Here is a 25,786-nt window from a genome sequence, read left to right on the forward strand (position 1 = left end):
TCTGGAGGGAGGAAATCTTGCTATAGATTCTGAGTAAGAAATAAAAAAGTGTTCTTGCTTTTTGACTGTCGGTGTTGCACTTTTAGGCGTGTGCAAGCTGAATGGTCTGCCTGTCTGCATCATTTTCTCCTGGAATGACAGCTTAACCCTTTTCCTGGTTGGATTGTGTTAAAATCTTTAAAGGCTACATTCACTAAAACATATGTCCAATGTTTGGGCAGCCAAAATCTGTGCACTCATTTTAATGGAGTATAACTTAGCAACTTGGCTATTACTACAGATATCTTATTGTTAAAGCTACATTAAAATATCCTCAATTTGGAGTCTATTTCATATTTAAATTGTTCTGGGATGTGCTGAAGTATACTTTCACACTATGTTAAAAATGGACTCTGCTCAGAAAGCAATAGCTTAAGTAACCAAGGACGTGCTTAAAATTATTTTAATAGATTTTTACCTAACTTTTCTTGAGTGGACCGTAGTCAGAGCATTGTACGGGGCATCCTGCATGGCTAACTCGAAGTTATGGCCATTAGTAATGACGTCTGGGCAATGGGGAAAAGTCATGGAGTAGCCAAACCAGGGGACAAGATATCTTCAAGGTTCCATTGGCACTGGGGTATCGTGGTCTGTCTGTTGTTGGCAGTGTCATCCTGTGTTTGCCGTTGATTTTGACAACTCCTCTTATGCTAGGATGCTGCTGATTCCCTGGGGAGGGGATGATTAACTGAAAGAGTGAGAATCCGTGGAGAAATCCTGGACAGACCAGTGCTGACGGACTTAACAGCCACAGGCTGTTTTCCTCCTAGCCTTTCAGAATTGTTTAAGTTTTCTTGACAAATCTTCTCAATCCCTTGTAGGGAACAAAACCTTTTTGTTTTGTGGTAAGATGACACAGAGAACAGTTATTCACAGTCCTTGTCTTTAATTGGCTCAGCTTTCCCTGGTGCCATTTGTCCCTCTAGTTCGCTGGTGCTCCATCTGCCGAAGGCCGGAATCCTGGAGCCGGGCTTAGTGGCAAGAAGTGGAAGAAGCAGATTCTGGAAAATCCAGCCTTACGTGATCTTTCCTGGCTTTGATAGCTTCAGCTTTCATATTGAAAAGTTGTATAAACCCTTAAAAATTGTTTTCAAGTGGAGAAATACATTTATCTCAGAAGAAAACTTGAAAGCTTTAAAAATTATTTTCTTCTAAAGAAAACGAATTTTAAAGTATTATTAGTATTTATATCTATAGTTATTTATTTTAAAATGGTTAACAGCTATTTCCATCGAAAAGCACCATATTAATTTTTACTAAGTATGTCAAAATGCTGAATTTGGCTAGGAAAATTTCCTGGCAGTTGTATATCATTGTGTCTAAATGTATGAAAATTAAATGCCTGTTAAAGTTGACAAAAAAATGTAGTTTAATCAGAATATCTAATTGAATCACAAAGAATAGAAAGAGTAACACTCTCTTCAATTTTGCAGATTCCTAAGAATCTCATTATCATAATATTAGGTATTAATAATTTCCAAGATAGCATAGAAAAGAAGCAATCTTCAGAAATTTTGGTGAATTAAAATTGTGAATGATAAAAAGCACATACCATGTTGAATTTGTATTATAGCTTACAAAATCATTGAACTATATTTATAGACTAAATCTTTAATAATGTATGCTAATTCTTTGAGGGTGTGACTTTGAAAATATCAGTGTTACTTCCAAATTTGGGCATTTTTCAGAATTTTGGTGTAACTTGATTTTATACATTTTAATGCTTTTCAAATAGAGGATTTTAATCAAGAAGAAAAAAGAAACAGAGACTTTCCAAATTAAATGAAATAATCAATGTAAAATGCTCAGCTCAGAGCCCGACACACAGCAAGTCCTGTGACAATCAGTTTGTTTATAATTATGATCCTTATTTCTGACTCCTATCTTCTTGCCACACTGTTTCTCTCTTACTGCTTTGTATACTGACAATTTCCGTAAACTCACAGCGTTATTACTTTTCATTGTGTCTACCCTCTAGCTCTTGGTGTTTTAGAAATTTCTGGAATTATTTCCATAACAGTCAGCGTAACTCCTGACCCAAGAACACCTGTTGAGATAACACACATACAGCGGTGTTGAAGAACTTCACCTTCTCTGACACCAGTAGCTTATCTCCTATTTTATCTAGGATCCAACAGCTTGAGGGTCAAGAGATGATTTGGATGTGACCCTGACGGACAGCAGAGCATACAGAGACTGGCATGGGAAGGCTGACTCCCTGTGTCATTACTGTCCCTATTTGCTGCTGGAGTTTGGGACCTCAGGGTTCCTTTGTATCTGAAGCTAGTCCTCAGATACCACAGAAAACATTGTTGTGTGTTTTGAGGAGATTATGACTGCAACGTAACATGTATTTGTTACCTTCAGCATTAATTCAAGGGCTTTCCCTTTATTTTTATTTTAGACTTATTGAGAATACTTGCAATAATGTAAAAGTACTTTTAAAAAGTTTTGATAGTTTGGAATGAATCCTTTGAGACTGTTTATGTGCACTTGTCAGCTCAATATATATAGCTACCTGTTTTGGTGTTCCCACTGCTGTGGTGGTGGTTTTTCCACAAAAATGAGATTATCTTGTTCTGCAACTTGCTTATTTTACCAATTAACTATGGGCATCATTCTATGTCCCCAGTCTTTTTCATGGCTGTGTAATACTCTACTGTATTGATGTATCTTGGTTTATTTAGCCTTTCTTCTGGCGGAAGGATGCTCAGAGGCTCTCTGGATTTCATCTGCTTACACATCATGTTGCATGAACTCGGAGAGCTGGAAGCTTTGTGCTGGGGACATCTGTGCCTAGTTATTCCACTACACTTTACAGGCTATAGGAAGCCTAGGATGTTTGCCCTGGTTGCTTATTGGCCTTCTGGGACCATTCTGAAGGTCGTCATTTGATCTTGGATAGGCCTCAGCTCAGATAAAAAGGACCAGTTCTGTTGTGTTGTGTTTTAAGGTAACAGCAGCATTTTTATAGACGTTTCTCATTTCTACCCACTAGAAATTTAAGATGCACTCTCTAGCTGGGATGGATTTCGGTTATGTCATCCTGAGACATTTTTATGTTGGCAGAGCGCGGAGTTTCAGAGCCATGAGAAAGGTCTGATTGTCAAATCTGTTTTTTTAATTGATGGTCCTTAAAGTCAAGGCACCTTTTTAGAGAGTACTTTGAGAATATATTTGTTTTTTCGTGATTGTGGAATATTTGTGTATCCTTATATTTCTAACCAGGTACATTGAAATTTAATCTGTGACTTTCACAATTGGCATAATTAATCACAGTCATAAAATATAAATACCAGTATTCCATGGTTAGCATTTTATTGGGGTGGGGATGGTATTCATTAAGGTGTTCATAAAATTTTATGTTCTTCAGTCACTATTTACTTGGTAGATACGATACGGTAACTTATTTTTGTCATGGCTACTGGCCATATTGTGGCGTTTAACATCTCTTGGCTGAAACTGCTGCATGCTTTTAAAATTCTCAATCTAATTGCCTAGAATGAAGGAAATTTTTTCATTTATATACATGCTTTTGCTTGGAAGATTTCATATTCATAAAATAGTAATGTAGAATTTAAGGAGAGTGACATCAAATTATTAGAAATGTACAGGGGAAATTGCCACTTCTCTTTGGTAATATGGTAATTGTTCAACATATTTTCAGCAATAACTTGTTGATTTTAGTATTTTTTACCTTCCAACACACCTGGCATCCCACTGTGATAGCATAGCTGTACTTTTTGATTTAGTATTGTACCGAATATATCATGCACAGTGTGAACACCCACGCTGAGCCAGTATTGAGAATATGTCCTTATTGTTCGTGACATTTTCTGTGTTAAGTGGAGTTGTGCTCGTTAACCAGATTTTAGCGCTCATGAACGAAGAGGGTTGTAACTCTGTGACTTTTGCAATGATTCCTCCTGCAGGTTTCCTGGAATATCTCGTTGCCTGAGCTTTTCCTTTGCTACAACTTTTACATGCTGTTTTTGTGTTTTCCTTCTCCATACAGCACTATTTCGTAAGACTAATTGTGTATGTACAAATATATTCCAAAATGAACAAAAAAGCACTTTCATTCTTAAGGTTGAAGAAAAAAATGATGTTGAAATTTGAAAATGTGAGATACAGTAATTCAGTATATAGCACAAAACTATTTTAGAGTACTGGTAATGCATTTTTAATGACATGCATGGAATTATGTCTCATTTTTCTTTTGTGCTAGAATTATAAATTATATTGAAAAATTTTTTGAAATTCAAGAAACAAGTGACTGTCCAGTTGAAAGGGAGTTGTAATTTAGTTGGCATGAAATTGAATTACTAACTTTTAGTTATTTACTGAATTTAAATAATTTTTATTACTTAAAGCTATCATCATATACTTGAAATACGTATTCTCTTCAACATCACGTTTTCCTTTTCTCTTTCAGTCTGTGATCAAAACAGGGCGACTGCTGGTCAGTCACGAGGCTCCCTTGACGGGCGGCTTTGCTTCCGAGATCAGCTCGACTGTTCAGGTGGAGTAACTTTTTGGCACTGGTTTTAACATCTGTGTAACTGCACGTGTCTATTCCAAGAAAAAAATTACTTATCACAGTATGTAAAACTATGCACTTTTTGGAAATGCATATTTTCCCTTTGACACTGCTTCACTATCTGCTAGTTAATGGTCTAATTACAGCTTCTAGAAAAGAAATCTTGAAATAATAAAAACTAAAAATTCCTTTATAGGAAGAAGAAAGTTTGAAATGAGCTTAATAAACTAGCATTGGTTATGTTTGCTAGGATAACAGGGAAAAAACTTTTAAATTTGAATGCGATATTTCTCTTTTGATAAAACTTAAGCTTATTACGAAATGTGTTGATTAGAAAATTGATCTTAGATTTTGATAGCCTTCACCTTACAAAAAAAATCTGTCAAAAGTCAGTAATTTAAATTCAGTAAATAATTTCAAGATCAATAATTTATTTTAATTAATAAATTATTTTAATCAGATTAGGTTATGCCGTTGGCAATGCTTTAGCAATGGTTTAAAAACTTACCTTTTTAAAAAGTGTTCAGTTAAGATGCTGCATATCAGGAAAAAATCCTATAACCTTTTTATGGAGGATTTTTACTTAAGACTTTTATTCACATTTATATCACAGATATAAATAAGATGATTTAAATGTTTCATGTGTCCTCATTTTTTTAATTAAACATTAAATAACTATTTTAAATGGAAAGTATATGCATTTAAACTCAGAATATCTTTGCAGTTTCCATATATTTTACTTCTCTTTGCTGGTATTAAGGTTATTCTATTGTTAAGATACATATAAATTGAGAATTCCTTTAAGATTATGTGGTTTAAAAGCTTGATATAAAATTATGATATAAGAATACAGATGTTTTTATTTTTAAACTTTTGACCAGTAAACAATAAAATATCCTTAAATGCAAATTGACATTATATTTTAAAATTAGAAAAAGGAAATTTAAACATAAATGTTTCTAAAACTAGATCAACATGATCCATAATTCTAGTAAAAAACAAAATTATACTGTTATGTTTATGTGTTATATATTGTCACTATCAAAATTAAGAAAAACAAATATTTGAGTTTTGTAGATTTATTTTTCTATTTAATCTATAAATTAAAATTTTAAACATACTGCTTATCATCATATAACATGACTACCTGGTATTTATTGTGCATTTTATTCAGTAAGTAGCATAATGTACTAACTTTGTGAAAAATGGGGGCTGTGAGAATGAATCGCTCTAACACCAAGATGCTCTTTCAAGTCAGAGGCAAAACTGGAAAAAGAAACTGGAAGTTCTGACTCCTGGTTAATATGTGGTCCACTGACCCGTTGAGACTGGTCGTGACTGTTGCTGATGGAACCTTCATCCGACAGCCTTGTTTTGCCCACTTGAGTGCCATCTTACTATCATCTCACAAATTTCGTTTGCATTTAAATGTAAAAGAAAAACTAGTAGGACATAGATTTAGAAATGATAACTCGTCTTGGGAAGTCTGCTTTCTCTAAGTGTGCTTTCTAAGTTTGGTCTCGATAAATTATTAGTAAGCTGCAATAGAAGGTAACATAGGTTTCAGACTGGAAAGGAATAAGAAAGATTATCTAATCTAGTGTCTGTTGGTCTTGAATGATATGTGGACTTGTGTTAACAGAAAAATGTCTCTCAGGCCCCAAGCATACATCTGTGAATTCCAGTTTGAGGAACATCACATTATGAGTTAAACACAGTCACTATAAAAAGCTAACACTAACACGATCATAAACACTGTATCAAAATCAGATCCTGAAACTGTGTGATAATAACTGGTATATCCCGATTTAAAAAGGCAGTGGCAGATTTGGGACTAGGGCAGGAGTCTCGAGTAAACGTTGAGTGCGTGCATGTGCATTCTTTATTCAAAGTACCCCTCACCCCCGACCCCAAGAGGAAGGTAGAAGTTTTGGATTCATTATAAAATGTTCTTTATTTTCCATGTTAAAATCTTTCAACCAACTAACTAAAAAATGAATTAAGGCAATAATGTAAAATTTGTAGAGGGATCTGCATTTGATATTTTGGGGAATTAGAATTTGTATTTATTATTATGAGGATGAATTTTAAAATATTCACAGCTGTCTTTGCTTAATTCAAATTTTATTTGCACAACTGGGAAGTGTGGAAAATGAATTTTAATAAAATATGATCAACATAGTATCCCCAAACATTTGCTGGTTGTGGCTTTTATGTATTTATAAGGGAGGGGAAAAAAGTTAGACACCTTGAGAGATTTGTTTTCTTTTTTGGTAATAATGTTTGCATATAATTTATAGTAATGTGGATAATAAAATCTACTTTTTGGTACCGTTGTTTCATGTACATATTCAACTAAATGTGGTGTTCTATACTGAGCATCTTCTTTAGGGAAGCCTGTGTCCCTGTTCTAAGTGAGACCTGTATCGGCTTACTCGTGCCTTGGGTTCTTTAAAATGAAATCACTTAAGTGTGAGGTGCAGCCGCTTTCACCACTTGGAACGACTGGCATTTCTTTATTTCTTTGTGTAGTGTATACTTTGTAAGGTTTAACGAGATAAAACAGGGTTAAGACGTTGAAAGCCAATTTCCTGGGACCGGAGGGAAAAGGTACACAGAGAACTTTTCGTTGTTGGCTTGGAAGAGAAGTTGGAAATTATGGATGAGAATGATCTAATTGGAGCACTATTGATTAAAATACTAAGTTGTTGTATTAATGGATATAAATTTTATCTGGAATTGAGCACACACGCAAAGATCTGCTTGACAAGTGCTATTTTGTGGAAGATATCTGGGAGTTCCTTAAAAGCTCATGGTTAATCTTACAAAATTGATCTTAATATTGTAATATTTTAAGAGAATGATTATTAACAATAGAACTACTGTTTTAAAATATAGTCAAATCTGACAGCACCATGTGCTGTTTTCCTCAAATTTTAAATTATTACCGATATTAAAAATAAAAAATATTAAGGAGAATACAGCACTATAGAGAGTATTTTTTAAGTTTACAATTGGTATTTTTAGATAGAAAAATTATATGCTATATAAAATTGAATATCGAAGAATCTTTTTTTTCTAGGTTTAGGAGTATTGCTGGCATTATTATTGAGATTGTTTTTAGTTATACAGATAAATATGAAAATAGTGAATATAAAATGTGTACATATTTTGTTTACATAATTTTCAATTTATGGCTGATAGCTGTTCCATGATACAAGGAGTTCAGTGTCCACATCTTAAGTTTGTGCATGCCTGTTGCCTCTTTTTTGTAAAGCCATTTATTATATTATTTTTAAAAATATGCATTTTTCACAGTCTTAGTTTGAAGTAATGTTGAGCTGACAAAAGTGATTATGGGACTACTTTATGTTGATTAAACATGAAACTTTTTAATCTTATATTTATCAATAGCTTCTTTATAAAATTTATATCAATGCTTATAAATCAAAAACAGCACCTCGAATCAAAGAACTGCTTGGCATTCCTATTGGATTTAGTTTGGGAGTTGACCGGGAGGCAGCACAAGCCGAGTTCTGGTCCATTTGGCTCCCCTCTGGGGAAGATTTCTTGGTTGGTCATCCAAAGCTTCGTTGTCTCTTCCCATCTAATTTTACATTCCCATCTGTTCTCACTTTGGGGTGAGGGAACTGTTTCCTTCTTTCGTTTGACAAATACCGAAACTGGGAGATGCGCTTCTTTTAGGGAGTTACGCATTGTGTTGTGCACCTGGTTTGTGGAAAAAGTGCAAAGACAACAGAGTTTAGGTAATTCATTGATCTCATTATGAGTTTGAGCAAAGATTTCGTAGTTTCAGAAAATCATATGAATTATGTGTTGTCCGTAGTCCTCAGCTTTATGTAACCACAGCTTATAAAAAATCTTTTGCTGTGCAAAAAAAGAGTATTAACCTCATCTATTTTAATATTCCTCCAGATTAATTTATATTATATGTTCTAGAGGGTAGTATTCAAAACAGGCATTATTTATTTAAATATTAAGATGAAATAATTTGTGGTATTTTAGCAACTTTAAATAGCATGATTTCTTTAAGCCTTGTAGAAACCAATCTTTATTATTAATTTCTAACACATTCTCATAATGAAATAAATCTTGACTCTGATAGGCTTGTTATAATAAAAATACTGGGTTTTTTTTTTTCTGTATTCAGTGCTTAATGAGAGCGCCAAAAATTTTAGGGATTGGGGTTGGCTTAAAGGTTTGATTTTTTTTTTTTTTAACACATGGAAGCAATAAGTCTGCAATAAGGAGTCCAGTTGGAGAGGGTGGTAAGTTTCCATACCATTGTTCTATCCTTTCTGTGCGGTCTCTTTTTCTAGAATAAGAACTCGGAAATTGTGCGTGCTGACATATATTTTTTAAGGTAATTATATTCTAGTAGTTTGAGAAGATTTCTATAGGGTTTACAGGAATCATTGCGTAAAAGGACATTTTCATAATTTTTAAGTAAAGGAATTTTGCTTTTCTCATTGTTTCGTGTTAGAAAGGATTGTACAGAAGGATCTTTTTCTTATTAACTTATTATTTCTGCCAAATTTAAGAGCACTCTGTTTAAAGACATCAACCTGAAGCAGAGGAAAAAAGGTCCTAGATGGTCTTGTGTTTTTACCATCATGGAAAATATGTTTACTTAAAATTACCATGTTGATAAAGTAAGAGTCATCAGAGAGAACTACCAGACTAGGAATTTGATAAATAATTTACTGCAATTTTGTAACCTTAACTTTTTATCTTACCAGTGATGCAAAGCATTTGCCAGCAATGACAGATATAACAATCAGGAAAAGTGTGCTTCTATACTAAAGTCTATTTTAATAGAGCCAGAGTATCAGAAAAGCACTTTAATATAGAGTGTTCAGATATAAGATGACCTTTTTTAAATGGAATTTTGCCCTGAAGCCTGTCGAGTGTTCAGTAAACAGCTTCTATGACCTTAGATAGGAACCAAAGACTGAATCTTTCCAGGAATGCATCATGGGTGGGGCTGCTACATCACTGTAGTTAAACCCATGTTGATCCCCCTTCTTGCCCGGCCCACACCTTGTCTCCTCCAATGTCTCTTTCTCTTTTGCTCATTAGTGTGAATGTTCCACCATCAGCTGTCTTCTCCCCACTCTTGTCTGGGTGGTCTCGGCTATTTGCATGGCTCTTCTTGGAAACTTCAAGTTTGAAAGCTTCGAGATTTGTTCTGCCTGTTAAGCATTAGACTCAAAATTCCAACTTCATGCTAATTTTGGTAGTGATAAGAAATTTGTATAATAAAATGTTTTTTATGTGGAAGATTTTAACATGAAACAGTGAGAAAAAGTAGACATCAGCACACAGATGTCTCCTAGTTTCTAGAAATCAGATTATCTCAAAATGAACTCTCTGTCCTCAACTCTTTCTAGATCTTTTCAGTTGCCTCCTTACTTGTCTTCGCCCCTCAGCCTCTCACATCTTAGCATATTACTGTCTATTATTTTCTTAAAACACACATCACATTTTGTCCGTTCTCTGTTTGGAAACCTCCAATAGGTCTGCTTTGGCTGTAGAAATAAGATCTTTATGTCAGCCTTCAGGATCCTCATCTGCCCAAACCAAAGCTCCCAGTGTTGTTTCTCACATCCTTTCATGACTCCAGTATGCTGATCACACTGCCCTACTGGCCATTTCCTGAGTAATAGTTAATTCTTGCAACCAACTTGTATTGAGTATGCTGGGCACAGCCTTAATTTGGGCATTTCATTCAAGAAATGGAGTTCTTATTTTAGAGACACTTAAGAGTTTAGTAGAAAAATATAAATGTAAACAGATAATTCCACTATGGTACGTACTGAGATAGAGAAATACTCAGAGGACTGTGAGATTATAAAATACTTGATCACCTAACCCAGATGTGACAGCTGAGTTAACTCTTGGAGGATGCGTATGACCCTGGGAGTGAAGGTGGTTGGGGATTCCAGGCAGAAGGAACAATATGAATAAGGAGGCAGGAAAAATATTTGATATTCTGGGGGTTAATGTGGTTTTGGTATGGTTGAAGAGTAGCATGTGAGACTTTATAGCACAAGGTAAAGATCAACAAGTAGGTAGGAATTAGATCTTAAAGAATCTTATGTGTCATACTGAGGAATTTATTTTTTATGTGGAGGAAATAGATATGACAGAGTAGAGCCAGCTCATATGGATATAAATTTTAGTTCTCTCATATAATTTATTTAAAATACACCTTAAGAAGTTCCTGGCAAATATGAAGTAGTAGGAACTCAAAAACAATGGTCACAGTTATTATCATTATTTAAGGCAAAGGGGTATAATTAAATGATTTTAAGCTAGAGATTAACATAGAAAGATCTACAGTGTAGAAGAAACCTCTTTGGTACTTGTGTTGAGGATGCTTTGGGAGGGGTGAGGCAGAAAATTAGAGATTAATTGACAAACTGAGTAACTTAGATGAATTTGAGGGTTTTCTAAACAAAGGACAAGGGAGTGGGGTTAGGGGAAAGGTGAATTTTAGAGGCAGTAGGAAGGAGAATCTGAAAGAAAGACTTGCTGATTGATTAGATAGGAGTAGGGCAGGGACTGAAGTGGATGACAGAGAGGGAGGCAGAAGGCAGGCAGGCAGGAGCTAGGAATAAGGCTTACCTTGGTTTCTAGATTTTTGAATGGAAGTACAGTGGAAGTGCACTTAGCTGGAGAATATCATTGGAAAATAGGGTTAAGCACATCTTTTGAGTAAGATGATGAATTCATTTTAGATTTATGGAGTTTGAGATAGGGATGCAAATGTGTCTCTGTGGTTCCAGAGAGAATCTAAGGTATGGGAAAAGATACAGGAATCATCATCATCTTATCATCATCATTCAGTGATGGCTGAGGTCATGGTTTGGGTATTGATCACACTGGAAAAGTATAGTCTTAAGGGAAGTTTCTGAAGAAGCAGGCCCTAGGCAAATAATATTTGAGAGAAAGGGAGGAAGAGCTGTAAAGGAGGGTGAGATGGAGTGGCCAGCGAGAAGGAAGAGAGCAGGAGAGAGCCATTATAGAGAGGGTTTTACCATGGTGTATATGGCCAACAATATTGGATGCTTCTAGAGTTTAAGTAAGCTAAAGACTGATGGTTCTTCCTTGAATATAGCAATTGGAAGACACTGGTGATGTTGAGGAAATCAGAGGATGGAAGCCACATTGTATTTCAGCAGGCGAGTAAATGAATGCTGAGGATTTGAAACAAGGAATATAGACGACTGTTTCAAGAAACATGACTTTGAAGGGGAGAAGAGGAATAAAGTAGTTAGAAATGGACTCAAGCTCTTAATACTATTTGCCCAGCACGGAATGCCATTTTCTCAATTTAAACCCTCCCTGGCAACCTCTTACTTCTCCCTCTCTCTTACCGCCTCCTCCCCATTCTTGTCTTCTCCCTTCCACCTCCAGCCCATCTAGCAGTCGGGTTTTAAATCTCTCTCAGATCTACCCTATGCTTTCCATTCTCCTAATAAACTGTCAGCGAACTTTAAAAGAAAAGAAAAGAAAAATACAGACTCTAAAAGAAAAATGTGGAAAATAACTGATATTGAGGTGAATTAGAAACTTTTGAGCAAAAATTTTAAAAGCAACAGAATCAATCATATTGGTCACAGATGAATATATTTACATAAGATGAAAAATATTTGACAAAAACAAGCACAATTAAAAGGAGAATGACAACTGGGGAAAGTGTTGGAACACATCGCAAAAGACTAATATGTGTACAGTGTTAAACATTCTTAAATATCGATAAGGAAATTAATAACTCCTTTATTTGAAAGGTCAGAGACAGATTATTTTTAGAACCATTGATGACCACTAAACATGAAACTATATGCCACTTATTGTAACTAAAAATGCAGTTTCAAAAATGAGATAACAATATCATTTGTTACCCGTAAACGTGGCACTACTTAAAAGTGAATTATATTTAGTGTTGAGATGGTCCAGGGTGAATGTTGAAATTGATTAATCTTTCCAGGAACTCAGCTTGGGAATGTGTATCAAGACTCTTCCTCTAACTCAGGAATTCTAGGAATCCTCACATGGAGTTAGTTACACACAAAAATGCATGAGGGTGTTCTTCTCAGTGCCGTTCATTTGATAGGAAAATACTGAAAACAATATTAATGACAACAGGAATATAGTTGAGTAAATTATGATGAATGTTGTGGGTTATTTAAAATGATTAAAAGAACAGTTGACAACATTACAACATTTGTATGGCTATAATGTTAAATGGAAAACTCTATGCAAGCCCACAGGTGTTCTACTTGCCCGATTTTGTGAAAAGACGAAAACCATATACATGTATCTAAACATAGGAAAACAAGGGCAAAATAAGAGTTATATTGATTTATATTTTCTTCCTAATAATTTATTTTCAATGTACATATATCATAATTCATAATAATTAAAGGCTTTGTTATAATTAAATGTCTCTCCCACGTGGCGTGGCAAGTCTTCCAATTCTTCCTGAGTTGTTTTAAGTAAAAAAGTGCATTTTGCTCATAAAGTTAATTTAAAAAATGTTATGTTTTATGTTGACTTGATTTCTTAATTATGTACATTTGAGTTTTGGGAATTATTGTTCATAGTGATAGCAGTCACTCAGATTTGTGATGTGGGATACTTTTAAAACCCGTGAAACCTCACTGCATAGATTTGGTTATTCTGCAAGTTAGTTCTGTCCCCCAAGTGTATGGTGTATTTGATTCATTGCTCTCTTTATAAAAGTGAGAGCAGTGTTATAGTGGGATACTTGGATTATTTCATTTTCCTGTGTTAATCGGTCAATGATACTGAGACGAACATTACTAACATGTAATACTAACGTTGGATACCCGGCTTACTTTCCCTCTGTTCTTTTGGTATTAGCTTTACGATGGATTGTCATCATTCTTTTTGAAATCTGTCTGGATGTAAGCCAGCCAGAAAAAAGATCATCCACATTGCGTCTCTCTGGGTAATGATAAAGTGCCTTAGTTTCTCTCACACAATCCTTAATATTTTTCCAGTCAGAAGTAGTCCCCTTGGAATTCAGAGGCTCATTAACACCAACCTCCCCCTTTTTTTCTCCCTTTCTTTGTAACGCCTGGTTAGCGTTTTGTTGTTTTCTTTTGGTGATGTCCGAAGACCACTCCTATCCATCCCACTTAGAACTGACTGATCGGCCAGTTGGATGGGAAAAATTAACTCTGCTGGAATGTTTGAAAGGAAATGTGCTCAAGTGAAAGGTTATGTTAAAAAAGTGTAGTCTTTAATCACGAGATAGCAATTATTTAAAGGGGGATGTGGATTCTCCAGTAACCTCAGTTTTGAATTAGCACCTCCTCAGAAAGCGTCTCCCTGAAACCCCATCTGCAAGCAGCTCCTCCGGAGAGTCTTCCTCCATGACAATAATTACTCTTACTTTTCTTGTTGCCCTTGAACTGTCTAGAGGTGTCTTGGTTATTTGTTTAGTGCCCTTCTTCCCCCACTAGAAGGCAGGCTTCGTAACTTGAGGACCATGTCTGGCTTCTTCCCTCCTGCAAGCCCAGTGCCTGGAACTAAGCAGGCACTCCATAAATAATTTAAATGAACTCTTTGCCCCCAAGCATTGCTGCTGTTAGCAATTTCTTTGAAGGAGAGTCATATTCTTGCTGGTTTATGTTGTATATGGCAATTCCTAGTCACAAAAACTGCTAGATTGAACTATTGCCCTTTATATAATACCATTCCAATTTATTGACCAAAAAAAAAGATTTGCGTTTGTTGAGTTAATGTCAGAAATGGACACTGATATTACGTGCTGTTGTCCTTCCCATTTCGACCTCGTGTCCCTTTGGACAAAGTGTTCTTTCTTTTGAATAATCTGGTGCTTTTTCATCCTCGTGATTCTCTGGTGAGGCTAGAGAAGACATTTCCATTTATATAGTTACCAGTGAAGTATTATAGAATGGACAGACTATTTAGTGAGTAAAACAGATTCTCTGAAGGGAAGCATGACTTTCTTTAAAAAGTTACAGTGATTTCTGTGACATGGTGCCTCAAATTGTGTTTTAGCACTTAAAGATTTGTAGTTTCCTTTCAGAGCAAGAATTCTTGTACATCTGGTTGTATCCTCATAGAAAATTATAATTGACTTAAAAATTTCATTTCCTTATTTAGTGTGAAATAGTTTCTTGTATTTCAAAATACATATATATTTAATATAAAACTATGTCTTAAAAATTTGCTATCATATACGGTTATTTGAAAATTTGTAAATGAAAGACACCAGAGAATGTATCCATGTCCTGCCCAATCCTCTTGGCCACCTTGTACATTTTAGGCAAATGTGGAGAAGTATATTAAATTTGTCAAGAAATAACAGGCATGTTTTGTCAGCATTGTATTCACATGGTTAAGGGGCTGGGTCTGCCTCCTAGAAATAGAACTGAATTTCCCAGCCAGTGTGTCATGCCTCTTGGTGAGTAGGCAAGTTGCTGTTGTTGAAAGCTCATTTTATTTTGGTAATTTAGTGTAATTAAATTTATGGTTTAAATTTGTTTTGTTACAAGGGCCATCATCTCTTTTCATGAATGAGTTCACAGTTCACCAAAACATAGTTGAGTTTAAAATAGACATTGAAACAGAGATTAACTACTGCTAATGATTTTTCTGCTCAAGTTGAATCTAAACACTTTTGAAAATTAAGACAAGTTACAATGAGCACTTACCGCAAAAACAAGCAGTTGAAAATGAAAGCTATACGTAGAAATCATCTAGTTTATAATTGTTTTGACTTTTAAGTCCATCAGCATTAATGAAAGTTGTCATTTTAATTTTCAAGAAATGTCTGAAAATTTGCATTTGAATGGGGAAGTGTTGAATATTTGATTATTTTCCTTCAAGGTATGTTAAAGAAGGGACTTTATTTTTAATTCTTGATCCATTTGAAGAGAAATATTTCTCTGTTTTAATCCTCTAGAGGATCATGTAATGATATTTACTATTTAAGATAGTTTCATATTGCAAATAATACCAAGAATCCATTTGTCTTTATCAAAATTATTAGACAAAAGTTACAATTCATGACTATTCTTTTAAGAAGTTTAAATATTTATGTTTTAACAAGTGCCTTGAGATGACTAACATTTCAAAATCCACATTTATATCCACAATTACAGTTGTGCCAGTGTTTAAAACAAGTCCTGATTCTTTTGTATCTTTTGATAGGATTAGTTCTCCTTTTAATAACTGCATTTCTGCATTTCTTTCCTGGATCGATTTTAAATTCTCAGCTTGGTTTACAAATAATATAAAGTACTCACCATGCCTGTATTGTTGAGTGCTTTCTGAACCAGTCAGACAGAATCTCGGTTTTCCCTGAGATGGCTTGTATTTTTAAATGTTCTAGCACCATTTTTCTCTTTTACTCTACTAGTCTTTTTAAATACCAATGGTTAACTCTATATTAGCAGTTAAAGAAATTGAAACTTAGTCTTACCTTTTCAGCTCGTTACTGAAGAATCTCTGCATCCTGACAATAAATGTATGCTTTATTTTTTTAGCCATGAACTTTTCTGGCATAGATTTCCACCTAAGTGTGCATAGCAGACTAAATTGAATGTATCTTGTGAATAACATTCCAACATCACACAATCATATATTTTATTAAAACCAGCTTTCCTGTGGCAGTTCCAAAAACATAGTTCAGGTACATTAAAATAATGAAGTACTACATAAATGTTGATAAAATCGTCTTTTAGTATGATGGAATGTTTTACTATGTATGCAGCTATCAATTTACCTAATAAACTAAATGCAGTATTCATTTTAATAAAACCTTCATACTTTATAAAATTAGGACCTTGATTAACTGCGTTTACACCAAGTCATGGGAGCCATAGTAGCGTAGGTGAAGCGAAATCTCCTGTCAGTGACCAAGCCACTTGGATTCCTTCTTAGCTCTTCAGGGAACCGCAGGATCTTTTTTCCTCCTTTCTGACCTTCTTGCCTCCCTTCCCTTTGCCTTTCCTGACTGTTTTCTCCAAGCTAGCCTCAGAGGACGCGCAGATCTTTCCAGCAAGACTACCGTTCCTCTCTCACCATGGACAGACGAAGCATTATTCTGGGTAGTTTGTGCTTAGGGAAGGCTTCTCCACCCTAGGCAAGAACTAGAAGTGCCCTGTAATATTGGAAGAAGGTAAAGGAATGAAGTTGGATGTTGGCAAATATATTTTTTTCACATGGTTGATCAAAGGTGATATTAAAAAAAATTCATGGAATTACTACCATTTGTAAAGCATTTTTTAAGCGGATCATTTATCAGTATGAAGAGTATGTGTTTGTGTGTGTGTGTGTATATATATATAAATTAAATAGGGAGATGATTCTTCCAACATTTCCTTTTTCCTCTAAAGAATATATGAATTAACATTTTTACTGATGATTTTTTAAAATGATATAATGGAATAGGGAGGTATATGTGAAACTTATGCCTTTGTTGTTCATTTCTTCCAAGGATGTCATAGCTAACAGTAGTTTCAATCATGCTGTTCAAGGATAATTTGCTAAAGTTGAAACAAGAGGAATCAGTATGATGCATAATTAAGAAAGACATGCTTTTCCAAATCTGAAATGAAGAAAATAAAAGTTGAGGATCCATAAAACATTTTCAGATGATTTCTCCTAAGAGTAAGCCTGATTTTTATTTTTTCCTTCAGAAAAAATGTCCTAAAAAAAAAGTGCCATTTTGAAGTGTTATATGCTATTTGAAGAAATTTGCTAAGTACTTGAAAAGGTGATTTTGTGTGACTTTTCCTACTACTTGTCTTGTTATTGAAAGTTGGGACAAAACCTTATTTGTTGATTGCTGAAGAAGCATTTTATATAATCTAAAGCAAAGTTATTTCTGACGTCATCACTGTGTTCCTTCTATTACAAAGGTTCTGTTAGAACCATGGCTTGGCTCACTTTCTACCAGCCAATGCATTTGTTTTCCTCAGGGACGAACACTTAGCCTTAAAATCGTGTTTTCTGAGAAGGTGGAATTCCGTGAATACGAGTAGAGATGCTTCCCTCGAGATGGGGGAGGACACTGGGCTTGTCAGATCAATGCTGGTGTGTTCGCTGAAAGTCTTTTCCCTTACAACTGTGAAGCCGACAGTCTCTCTGCTAACATTTTAAAGTTGATAACTATTTCATAGATAAAATCCAAAGTCCTTTGTTAGTAGTGAAAGTTTTTATCAGTGAAGTTTATTTTATTTTTTGGTCATAGAGGTGGAATATGATCACCTATAATGATGTTTATCTTTTCATGCTGTGTGCAAGTCAAGCATTTGAAGTGTGATTTCATATTTGCGTTGGTGTTCAGGAAGCCATTGGTCATCTGTATGTCCGAGAGAGCTGACGTCTATATTAGAGGACATTTATCTAAAGAAGAAATGTTCAGAAATGTGAAGTAAGTGACAATAGAGTTTTAGCTTCCATGTCACACTAAGGGAAGGTGAACTGGTAGGGAGTAGGGAAATTAGACCCACTTTTGTTGGTCCAGCTATTAAAAAACTTGTTCCCATTTCCACGGAATTCCGTTTTCTATTGTCTGAATAGGAAGCTTGTCATTGAGATGAGAGGACTTGAGCTGGTGGTGGAATAAAGGCAACTGTATACTTTATCTTCCAGACTTGGACAACAGGCATAAACTGAGGTTGTTCCTTGCAAACTGGGATATATAATTATCCACTTATGCTACTTTGTGGGAATATGTTAACTATCATGTTATGCAATTAAATCTTAAATAAAAGATTAGTGATAGTGAAATTAGAACTATAAAGGAAAGATTCTTAGTAAATCAAATTTAGGTCTCCTAAGTGTCCAAGAACTAAAAAAAAAAAAACCAAAAAAAACCCCTCAAGAACATAAATGCCATTTCTTTGTTCGGTGATGATTTCTCTTAAACGTAATGTTAAAGAAGAATCTAAGATGGGTTATCTTTGCTAGTGGCTGCTGCTGCTTGTTCTCATGTGTAATTTATTTTTGGTTATTGGCAAACTACCTGGGAATCATTGAATGATATGCTGTTTGTTGTGCTGGAAATTAAGTAATCTTTAATAGTTTGAAAACGTCAGCAAGTCCTAAATATATTTAAAATAATTTTAAAAGTTTCCCCCCAAATTGGGTGTTTAGTTATTTGTATTAAGTACAAGATGAAGATGAAAATATCATTATGTGACTTAATATGCCTTTTACTTTTTGGCTGCTCTACCAATCAGGAAATGATAAAATGACCCTTTCTATTAATAAAAATTTTTAATTTTTGCAAGTTTGGCTTTTTGAAATAATTGCCAAAGGGGAAGATTACATTATTCTCTAATGGTAAATTAAGAATCTGGGGAGATTCATTAACCATTGCAGTGTGTTTAGTCTTTCCATAAACTTTATTTTCATTGCACTGAATCATATCATTAAAGGCCTGAAATGATTCTATAAAATTTATTTAATGGCAGACTGACTTTGGGGTTTATGTTTCTGAAAAAACGCCTTGATGAGAAAAACCCAGTGGGCAAGATCAAGATCTCATAGAAAAGTAGAGATTTAGGAGCAGATAAATATGACATTAAAATACTTTAGTTACGTATTTAAAATAAGATAAATAGGGGCACTCCTTCCAAAAGAAATGAGTTATGGGCGCTCCTAAGATGGTGCTGACCTGCGTGTGCCCTCCCGTCTGTTCTCCCACAAGTCTTGTGTTCTAGAGATTATACTTCATCTTAAGGTTTTAAACTCATTTTTTTTGCTTACAAGTTATTTTTTGTATCTAGATATATTTTGTTTTCCTTAATCTGGGCAAAATGCTTATGAAACTGCCCAGCCTTTTCACAAATTATCCTGGGGCTTATGGCCCTGGTTGTCATTGCCCGGTATTTGACCGGATATGAAGTGGCCAAAGTAACACGTGGTGTCAGGAAGTGTAGGGCAGGCGTAGAGGTTTAGGGAGCCTGAGTGGTGAGTGTCCTTTAGTTTAAGGGGACAGAGTATAACTGTGCATATATAATAGATCTCACATTGTAAAATGCTGGTGAAAAAATATAAAGCTGTTTCCTCAAAACAGAGATCGGTCAATCCCTTATGGCTAAGAGATTGCTGACTGGCCAATCTGTATATTTCTAGAACTTTCAAATCTCTTTTTGTGGGGGAGAGGGGTTTATTTGATTGTTTTTATTGTTCCACTAAGGCATTTTAGATAATATGGTTGCATATAAAATTTCACTACATAGTCTAAAATTTAAGCTAAAAATAGCCACCTTTTCATTGCTTCCATGAGCCCTTTAAGGTTTATATACAATACAATGTTGAATTTCTCCCTTCTTTAAAACGGTAAGACTGGGACTGGCCCGATGGTGTAGTGGTTAGGTTTACACACTCCACTTCAGCAGCCGAGGTTCGCTCGTTTGGATCCCGGGCACAGACCTATACACCGCTTATCAAGCCATGCTGTGGCAGGCGTCCCACATATGAAGTAGAGGAGGATGGGCACGGATGTTAGCTCAGGGCCAGCCTTCCTCAGCAAAAGGAGGAGGATTGCAGTGGATGTTGCCTGAGGGCTAGTCTTCCTCAAACAAACAAAATAGAAAGAGAAAAGGTAAGACTGCCAATTATATCAGGAGGTGCAGTAATTATCAAATTGTACTGATTAACTGCAAAATGATCAAGGAATGAGCAAAATGTAGTGATAATAGTGCATTTTATATAATAGTGATTATTTGTAATCTTAAGTGATAAATAGCTAACCAGTAATTTGTCACTTGGTGTAGTTGGTCAGTTCACACAGCATCTTGGTCTGCTATGGTAGAAAATTTAGTTGAATATTTTTAGGGATAACAGATACTATCCCACGTGCTGGTGCTTTTATTGATAGATAATTCCTTTTAGACTTTTCAGAGAAAGCATTGGATGCTAAGTAACTATGATCAAAGGGGACTTTTGCTTTACACTATAGTTATAATTGCTTTTGAGATATTTATATATAGTAACTCTTTGGTAAAATCATTTACAGAAGGTTCTTTTTCAAATTCATTTAGTAAGATTAATGGAAATATACTAAAATATTAGCAGATATTTGTTATTTCTAGGTAGAGGTATTATATTATGAATGATTTTAATTTTCTCCTTTATCCAAGATGTTATTTATTCCAAAATTTCCACCTGCTTACTTCATATCTCCATTTCGCTATGCAATAACTGTCTCAAAAATGTTCAAACCCACTACTGCTTTATCACTGGAAGTTCCCTACCTCAGGCCAAAAGCCCAGGAGGCTTCACGACCGCCTGTCTTTCCCTTACCCTGCATTTAATCCACCACTGCTTTAAAAATCTCTCTCTAATTTGACCACTTAACTTAGAACCTCTACTACCTAAGTCAAAACCACCATCTTTCTTCCCTGAACTATCAGTTTCTTCTCACAAGTGCTCCCTACAGAGTAGCTGGAAAGGCCTTTTAAAATTGAAATTAGGGGTCAGCCCTCTGGGCAAGTGGGTAAGTTCATGTGCTCCACTTCAGCAGCCGGGTTCCTGCCAGTTTGTATCCTGAGCATGGGCCTAGCACCACGAGTCAGGCCACCCTGAGGCGGCGTCCCACGTAGCAGAGCCAGAAAGACCTACAACTGGAATATACAAGTATGGACTGGGGGGATTTTGGGGAGAAGAAGCAAAAAAAAAAAAAAAAAGAAGGAAGATTGTCACCTGAGCTAACATCTGTTGCCAATCTTAAAAAAAAAACATTGAAAATTAGATCACAGCATCTCCTTGTCCCAGTGGTGTCCTGTCATCCTCATAATGAAATCTAGCTCCTGACTGTAGCTGGGCTGCTCTACCTCTTAACCTCCTTTTTTTTTTTTTTAAAGTAGTATTTTATTATGACTACTGAGGTTTTTTGTTGTTGTTGTTGTTGTTGCTGAGGAAGATTCACCCTGACCTAACATCTGTTGCCAATCTTCCTCCTTTTGTTTGAGGAAGATTTGCCCTGAGCCAACATCTGTGCCAATTTTCCTCTATTTTGCATGTGGGATGCTGCCACAGTATGGCTGATGAGTGGTGTAGGTCTATGCCTGGGATCCACACCCATGAACCTGGGCTGCCTAAGTGGAGTGCACCAAACTTAACCGCTATGCCCTGGGGCTGGCCCCAATTTTATTTTCTAGTACTTTCTGCCCCCTTCACTCTTCTCGGGCCTCAGAGACCTTCTTGTTCCTTGAACAAATGTAATTATGGTTAAAAAAATTAAACATAAGGCTAAAAACATGTACTTCTGACCATGGCTTCAGAATATCTTACAGAGCAGACAAAAATAGAAACATTGATCCAGATAAGACAAAAATGCCCTGGATGAGTGACTTAAGTTTCTTATGATATAGTGTTATCTTTCATGTTTTTCATAATACCATATTTTGAATAACATTTAGAACTTGTAATATAAATATAGCTAATGCTGATTTAAATAATTATGAAAGCAAATATGAAAAATTAATTCTCTTTTCGTTTCATAAATGAATGGTATATTTTGATAGCATGTGATTCAAGTTTTCCTGTAATATCACTAACTAACCATTTAACAAAAATTCAATGTGGGATTTTCTTTTTCTTCTTAATTGTTCCACATTGGCTTGTATCTTTTTCAAATTTAACTAAATGATGATGAGAGAGGTCCTTAGTTACACAGTATTAATATTGTTGCTGGAGGCCAGGCTGGTGGCATAGTGGTTAAGTTCATGCACTCTGCTTTGGCAGCCCAAGGTTTGCAGGTTCGGATCCTGGGCACAGAGCTAACACCACTTGTCAAGCCACGCTGTGGCAGTGTACCACATAAAATAGAGGAAGATTGGCACAAATGTTAGCTCAGGAGCAATCTTCCTCAAAAAAACAAAAAATTGTTGCAAAGGTCATGTAGTAATTGAAGTCTCAGAAGGAGAGGAGAATGATAGGAAATCTTAAGACATAGAATCTACAGACAAGGACATTAGCCAGAGGAAAAAATGAAACGTTACTTACAGGCAACAATACTGCAAATTATGGCTTACTTCTCATCAGAAACAATGGAACCCAGAAGACAATGGAATGACATCTTTAAAGGATTGTGAGAAAAAAATAACCCAGAAATCTACATTCAGTAAAAACTATCCTTCAGGAATAGAGGAAAATAAGGAATTTTCAGATTAACAAATAATGAGAGAATTCACTGCTGTTAGACTCATACTACAAGAAATACTTAAAGTAAATGCCGAAAGAAAATGACACCACATGGTAACTCAGATCTATAACTAAAAACTACAGAATACAACTTCTTTCCATGTGCACAGAATGTTCACTAAGATAGACCTTATGTGATGCCATAAACAAGTTTTAATAAGATTTAAATGTTTGAAATCTTACATAGTATTTTGTTTGACCAGAGGGGAATTAAGTTAGATATTAATAACAATAAGATAGAAAATATCTAAATATTTGGAAATTAAAGGTATAGTTCTAAATAATGATAGGTCAAAGAAGAAATCACAAGAGAAATTATAAAATATGAATTGAAGAATAATGAAAACAAATAAAATTTGTGGGGAGCAGCTAAAACAGTACTTTGAGGAATATGCATAACTGTAAATGTTCATATTAGAAAGGAAAATCAAAACAGCAAAGTTTCCCCCTTAAGGTAGGGAAAGAAAACAAAATATATTAAGTAGGAGGAAGGAAATAATAAGAACAGAAATCAATAAAATGAAAAAGAGACAACAGAAATTAACAAAACCAAAGAAAATTGGTTCTTAGGAAGGATTAATACAATTGATAATCCTCTAGCAATACTGATTGAGAAAAGGAGAGAGAACACATAAATCAGAAATATTGGGAAAGTGGAAATATCATTACAGACCCAACAAGCATCAAAATGTTGCAAGGGAATACTATGAATAACTTTGTATACTGCACATTCGTTGGCCTGGGTGCTCTAACAGTGAGGAGCAGGACTTGGGAGGGGTCGGGAAGGGGAGAGAACTGTAAAGCACCTAATATGTGCTCGTGACTCTGCTGGGAACTTTACATGCCTTTTATTTAATCCTCTCACTCTCTTATGTAGTGTCTGTTATGCTCACTTTTATAGGTTAGGAAATGGAGGCTCAAGGAGGGGAATTAATTTGCCCAAGTCTAGATAGCAGACAAGTAAAGGAACCAGAGACCACACTACATCTGTCTCCAGGGCCTGTGTGCTCCCTTGACTCTTTCTGTGTTGTGATCATATCAGTAACTAATCACAGCAAAGTACAGAGCTGATGGAGCGTGAAATACAGAAACTGGATCTCCTGTGTGGGGTGTTACTCAGGTTTCTGATGACTGAGTTGTTTCTTCTTATTTATTTAATCCAAAATAGAATGACTTTTTCAAGTTTAGTATTCTCAAAACCCGTTTCCTCTGTTTGTACAATGAAATCCGTTTAAATTAATCAGAAGGTTGTTACACAATAAGTTGAATATTAAGAAAACTTTTTCTTTGCCATAAAGATGAAAGTGTCCCCCGACCCCCGACGTGGCCATGGACAGCATTTCAGTAATTAAATGTTCATTCTTATAAAGAAAGAGTAATTACACTCTGAAAAGTAGATTTTGTTTTGTTCTATCATAAAAAATGGCAGGTAAGCTTTCTGCAGATGTTTCCTGATATGTTAAAGAGAAAGGAAGCTTTTTTTAAAATGACTATTTTCACTTGTATCTGGCAAGTAGAGTGTTTCAAGAAAAGATGATTTCTGTTTGTAGAATGTAAAACATTTTGAGGCATGTTTAAAAATAATGAAAGGTGAAATAGAATACATTTTTGTAGGTATTCTGTTACAGTCTGATTAAGCTTACAATATTTAAACATTTACATTAGGAGATGAACTAATAGTGGTTCAGTGGTTCATCTCAGAAATATGTATGTGATGCTCATGTTAAACTCTAGGAGAAACATATTTACATGTATTGAAATGTGGTTCATGCTAATTATATAATTAAAACCATTATACTAAATTACTTTTGAGAACAAATTGTAGAATTTTTCTTATGAGTTTCTTAGACGATCTCTTGTGAATGCCAAAAGCTTATCACACACCTTTTTATTCTGCATAATGTTTAGTTCTGTAATCAGGATATAGTCAGCATGAAACGTGTTGGAGGACTGGGTGTTTGAAATGCTGACTTTTCTAGCAAAGCCACGTATTGTCAAGTAGGATATCGGAGCATTTTCCAATACAGCCAGCGTGTTCCAATACAGCCAATGTGTGTCTGTTACGTATCAGTGTAATCCAAAGGAACTCGAATTTTCTAGCTAATCAGACCTTGAAAACAACAACCAGTTCTATCAATTGCGCTTTTGTTTCTGTTTAGCTTTAAACTATATTTTTAATTTGTTGTTTTCTTCAGTTACATTGTGAAGGGAAAAGGGAAAATATTATATGAAGTTGTGCTGAAACAAAGTTCTGAAATAAAATGAAATATGAGCTATGCTGTGAAGCAAACATTGCAATGTGAACCTAGGAACGAAGCGGCATTTATTGGAAAACTCAGATCTGTGGGCTGGCAGCACTGCTTATGTTTGAGATTCAGAAATATCAGTGTTAGCTTAAGTGGGATGGCGATGCTTTAAAAAATAGGGCAGGATTTCCAGTGTGCACGGCAAGAAGTGTAGATAGGCCTTTATTTTATTAAAACTAGGAAGCAAAAGAAAATCATACAGGGAAAAGTCTTCACATGATATTAGCTGAACTCAAAGGATAATTCTGTTGTACCTGCTGGCTTCAGTTAGTAGGATTTATGTAATCCTGTGTCAAGATGCTCTAGTGTCGTGGTAGTGCTACTGTAATAAACCTAGCAGATGAGATGGAGAAAAAGTATTTCAAAGCTAGCTGAGTTCACTTATGAGTTGAACTGAAAAAGCCTGACAAAAATAGATAATTAGAAAGACAAAATAAACTGAAATTTAGGGCAGAACATATGAAATAAAATAAAAAGAATTTTAGAGAATGTCCAACACAACTTTCCACTTTCTCTGCTCTGCTCTCCCTTGATGCCCTTGGACTTCTTTGCATGCCCATGAGTGTGCCCACACAAACCCACATGAGGGACAGGCACAGGCATCTGTGTAAGAATCGGCAGGGGTCTTTGGGCCTAGAGCAGGAAGACCCTAGAGAGA

At 35.3% G+C, this 25,786-nt stretch overlaps 1 protein-coding gene across 5 annotated transcripts in view; it reads left to right on the top strand.

The window, feature by feature from the left end:
• Positions 1-25,786, top strand: part of BCKDHB (branched chain keto acid dehydrogenase E1 subunit beta) — a 228,500-nt gene that overhangs the window by 155,762 nt on the left and 46,952 nt on the right. For all 5 annotated transcript variants that reach the window (XM_014859754.3, XM_044757139.2, XM_070496706.1 and 2 more), the window contains exon 9: positions 4,475-4,561. In XM_014859754.3, the coding sequence (XP_014715240.2) occupies positions 4,475-4,561 (87 nt within the window). The remainder of the gene's footprint in view (positions 1-4,474; positions 4,562-25,786) is intronic.

The sequence above is a fragment of the Equus asinus genome, chromosome 24, assembly GCF_041296235.1.
Source record: "Equus asinus isolate D_3611 breed Donkey chromosome 24, EquAss-T2T_v2, whole genome shotgun sequence".
NCBI lineage: Eukaryota > Metazoa > Chordata > Mammalia > Perissodactyla > Equidae > Equus > Equus asinus.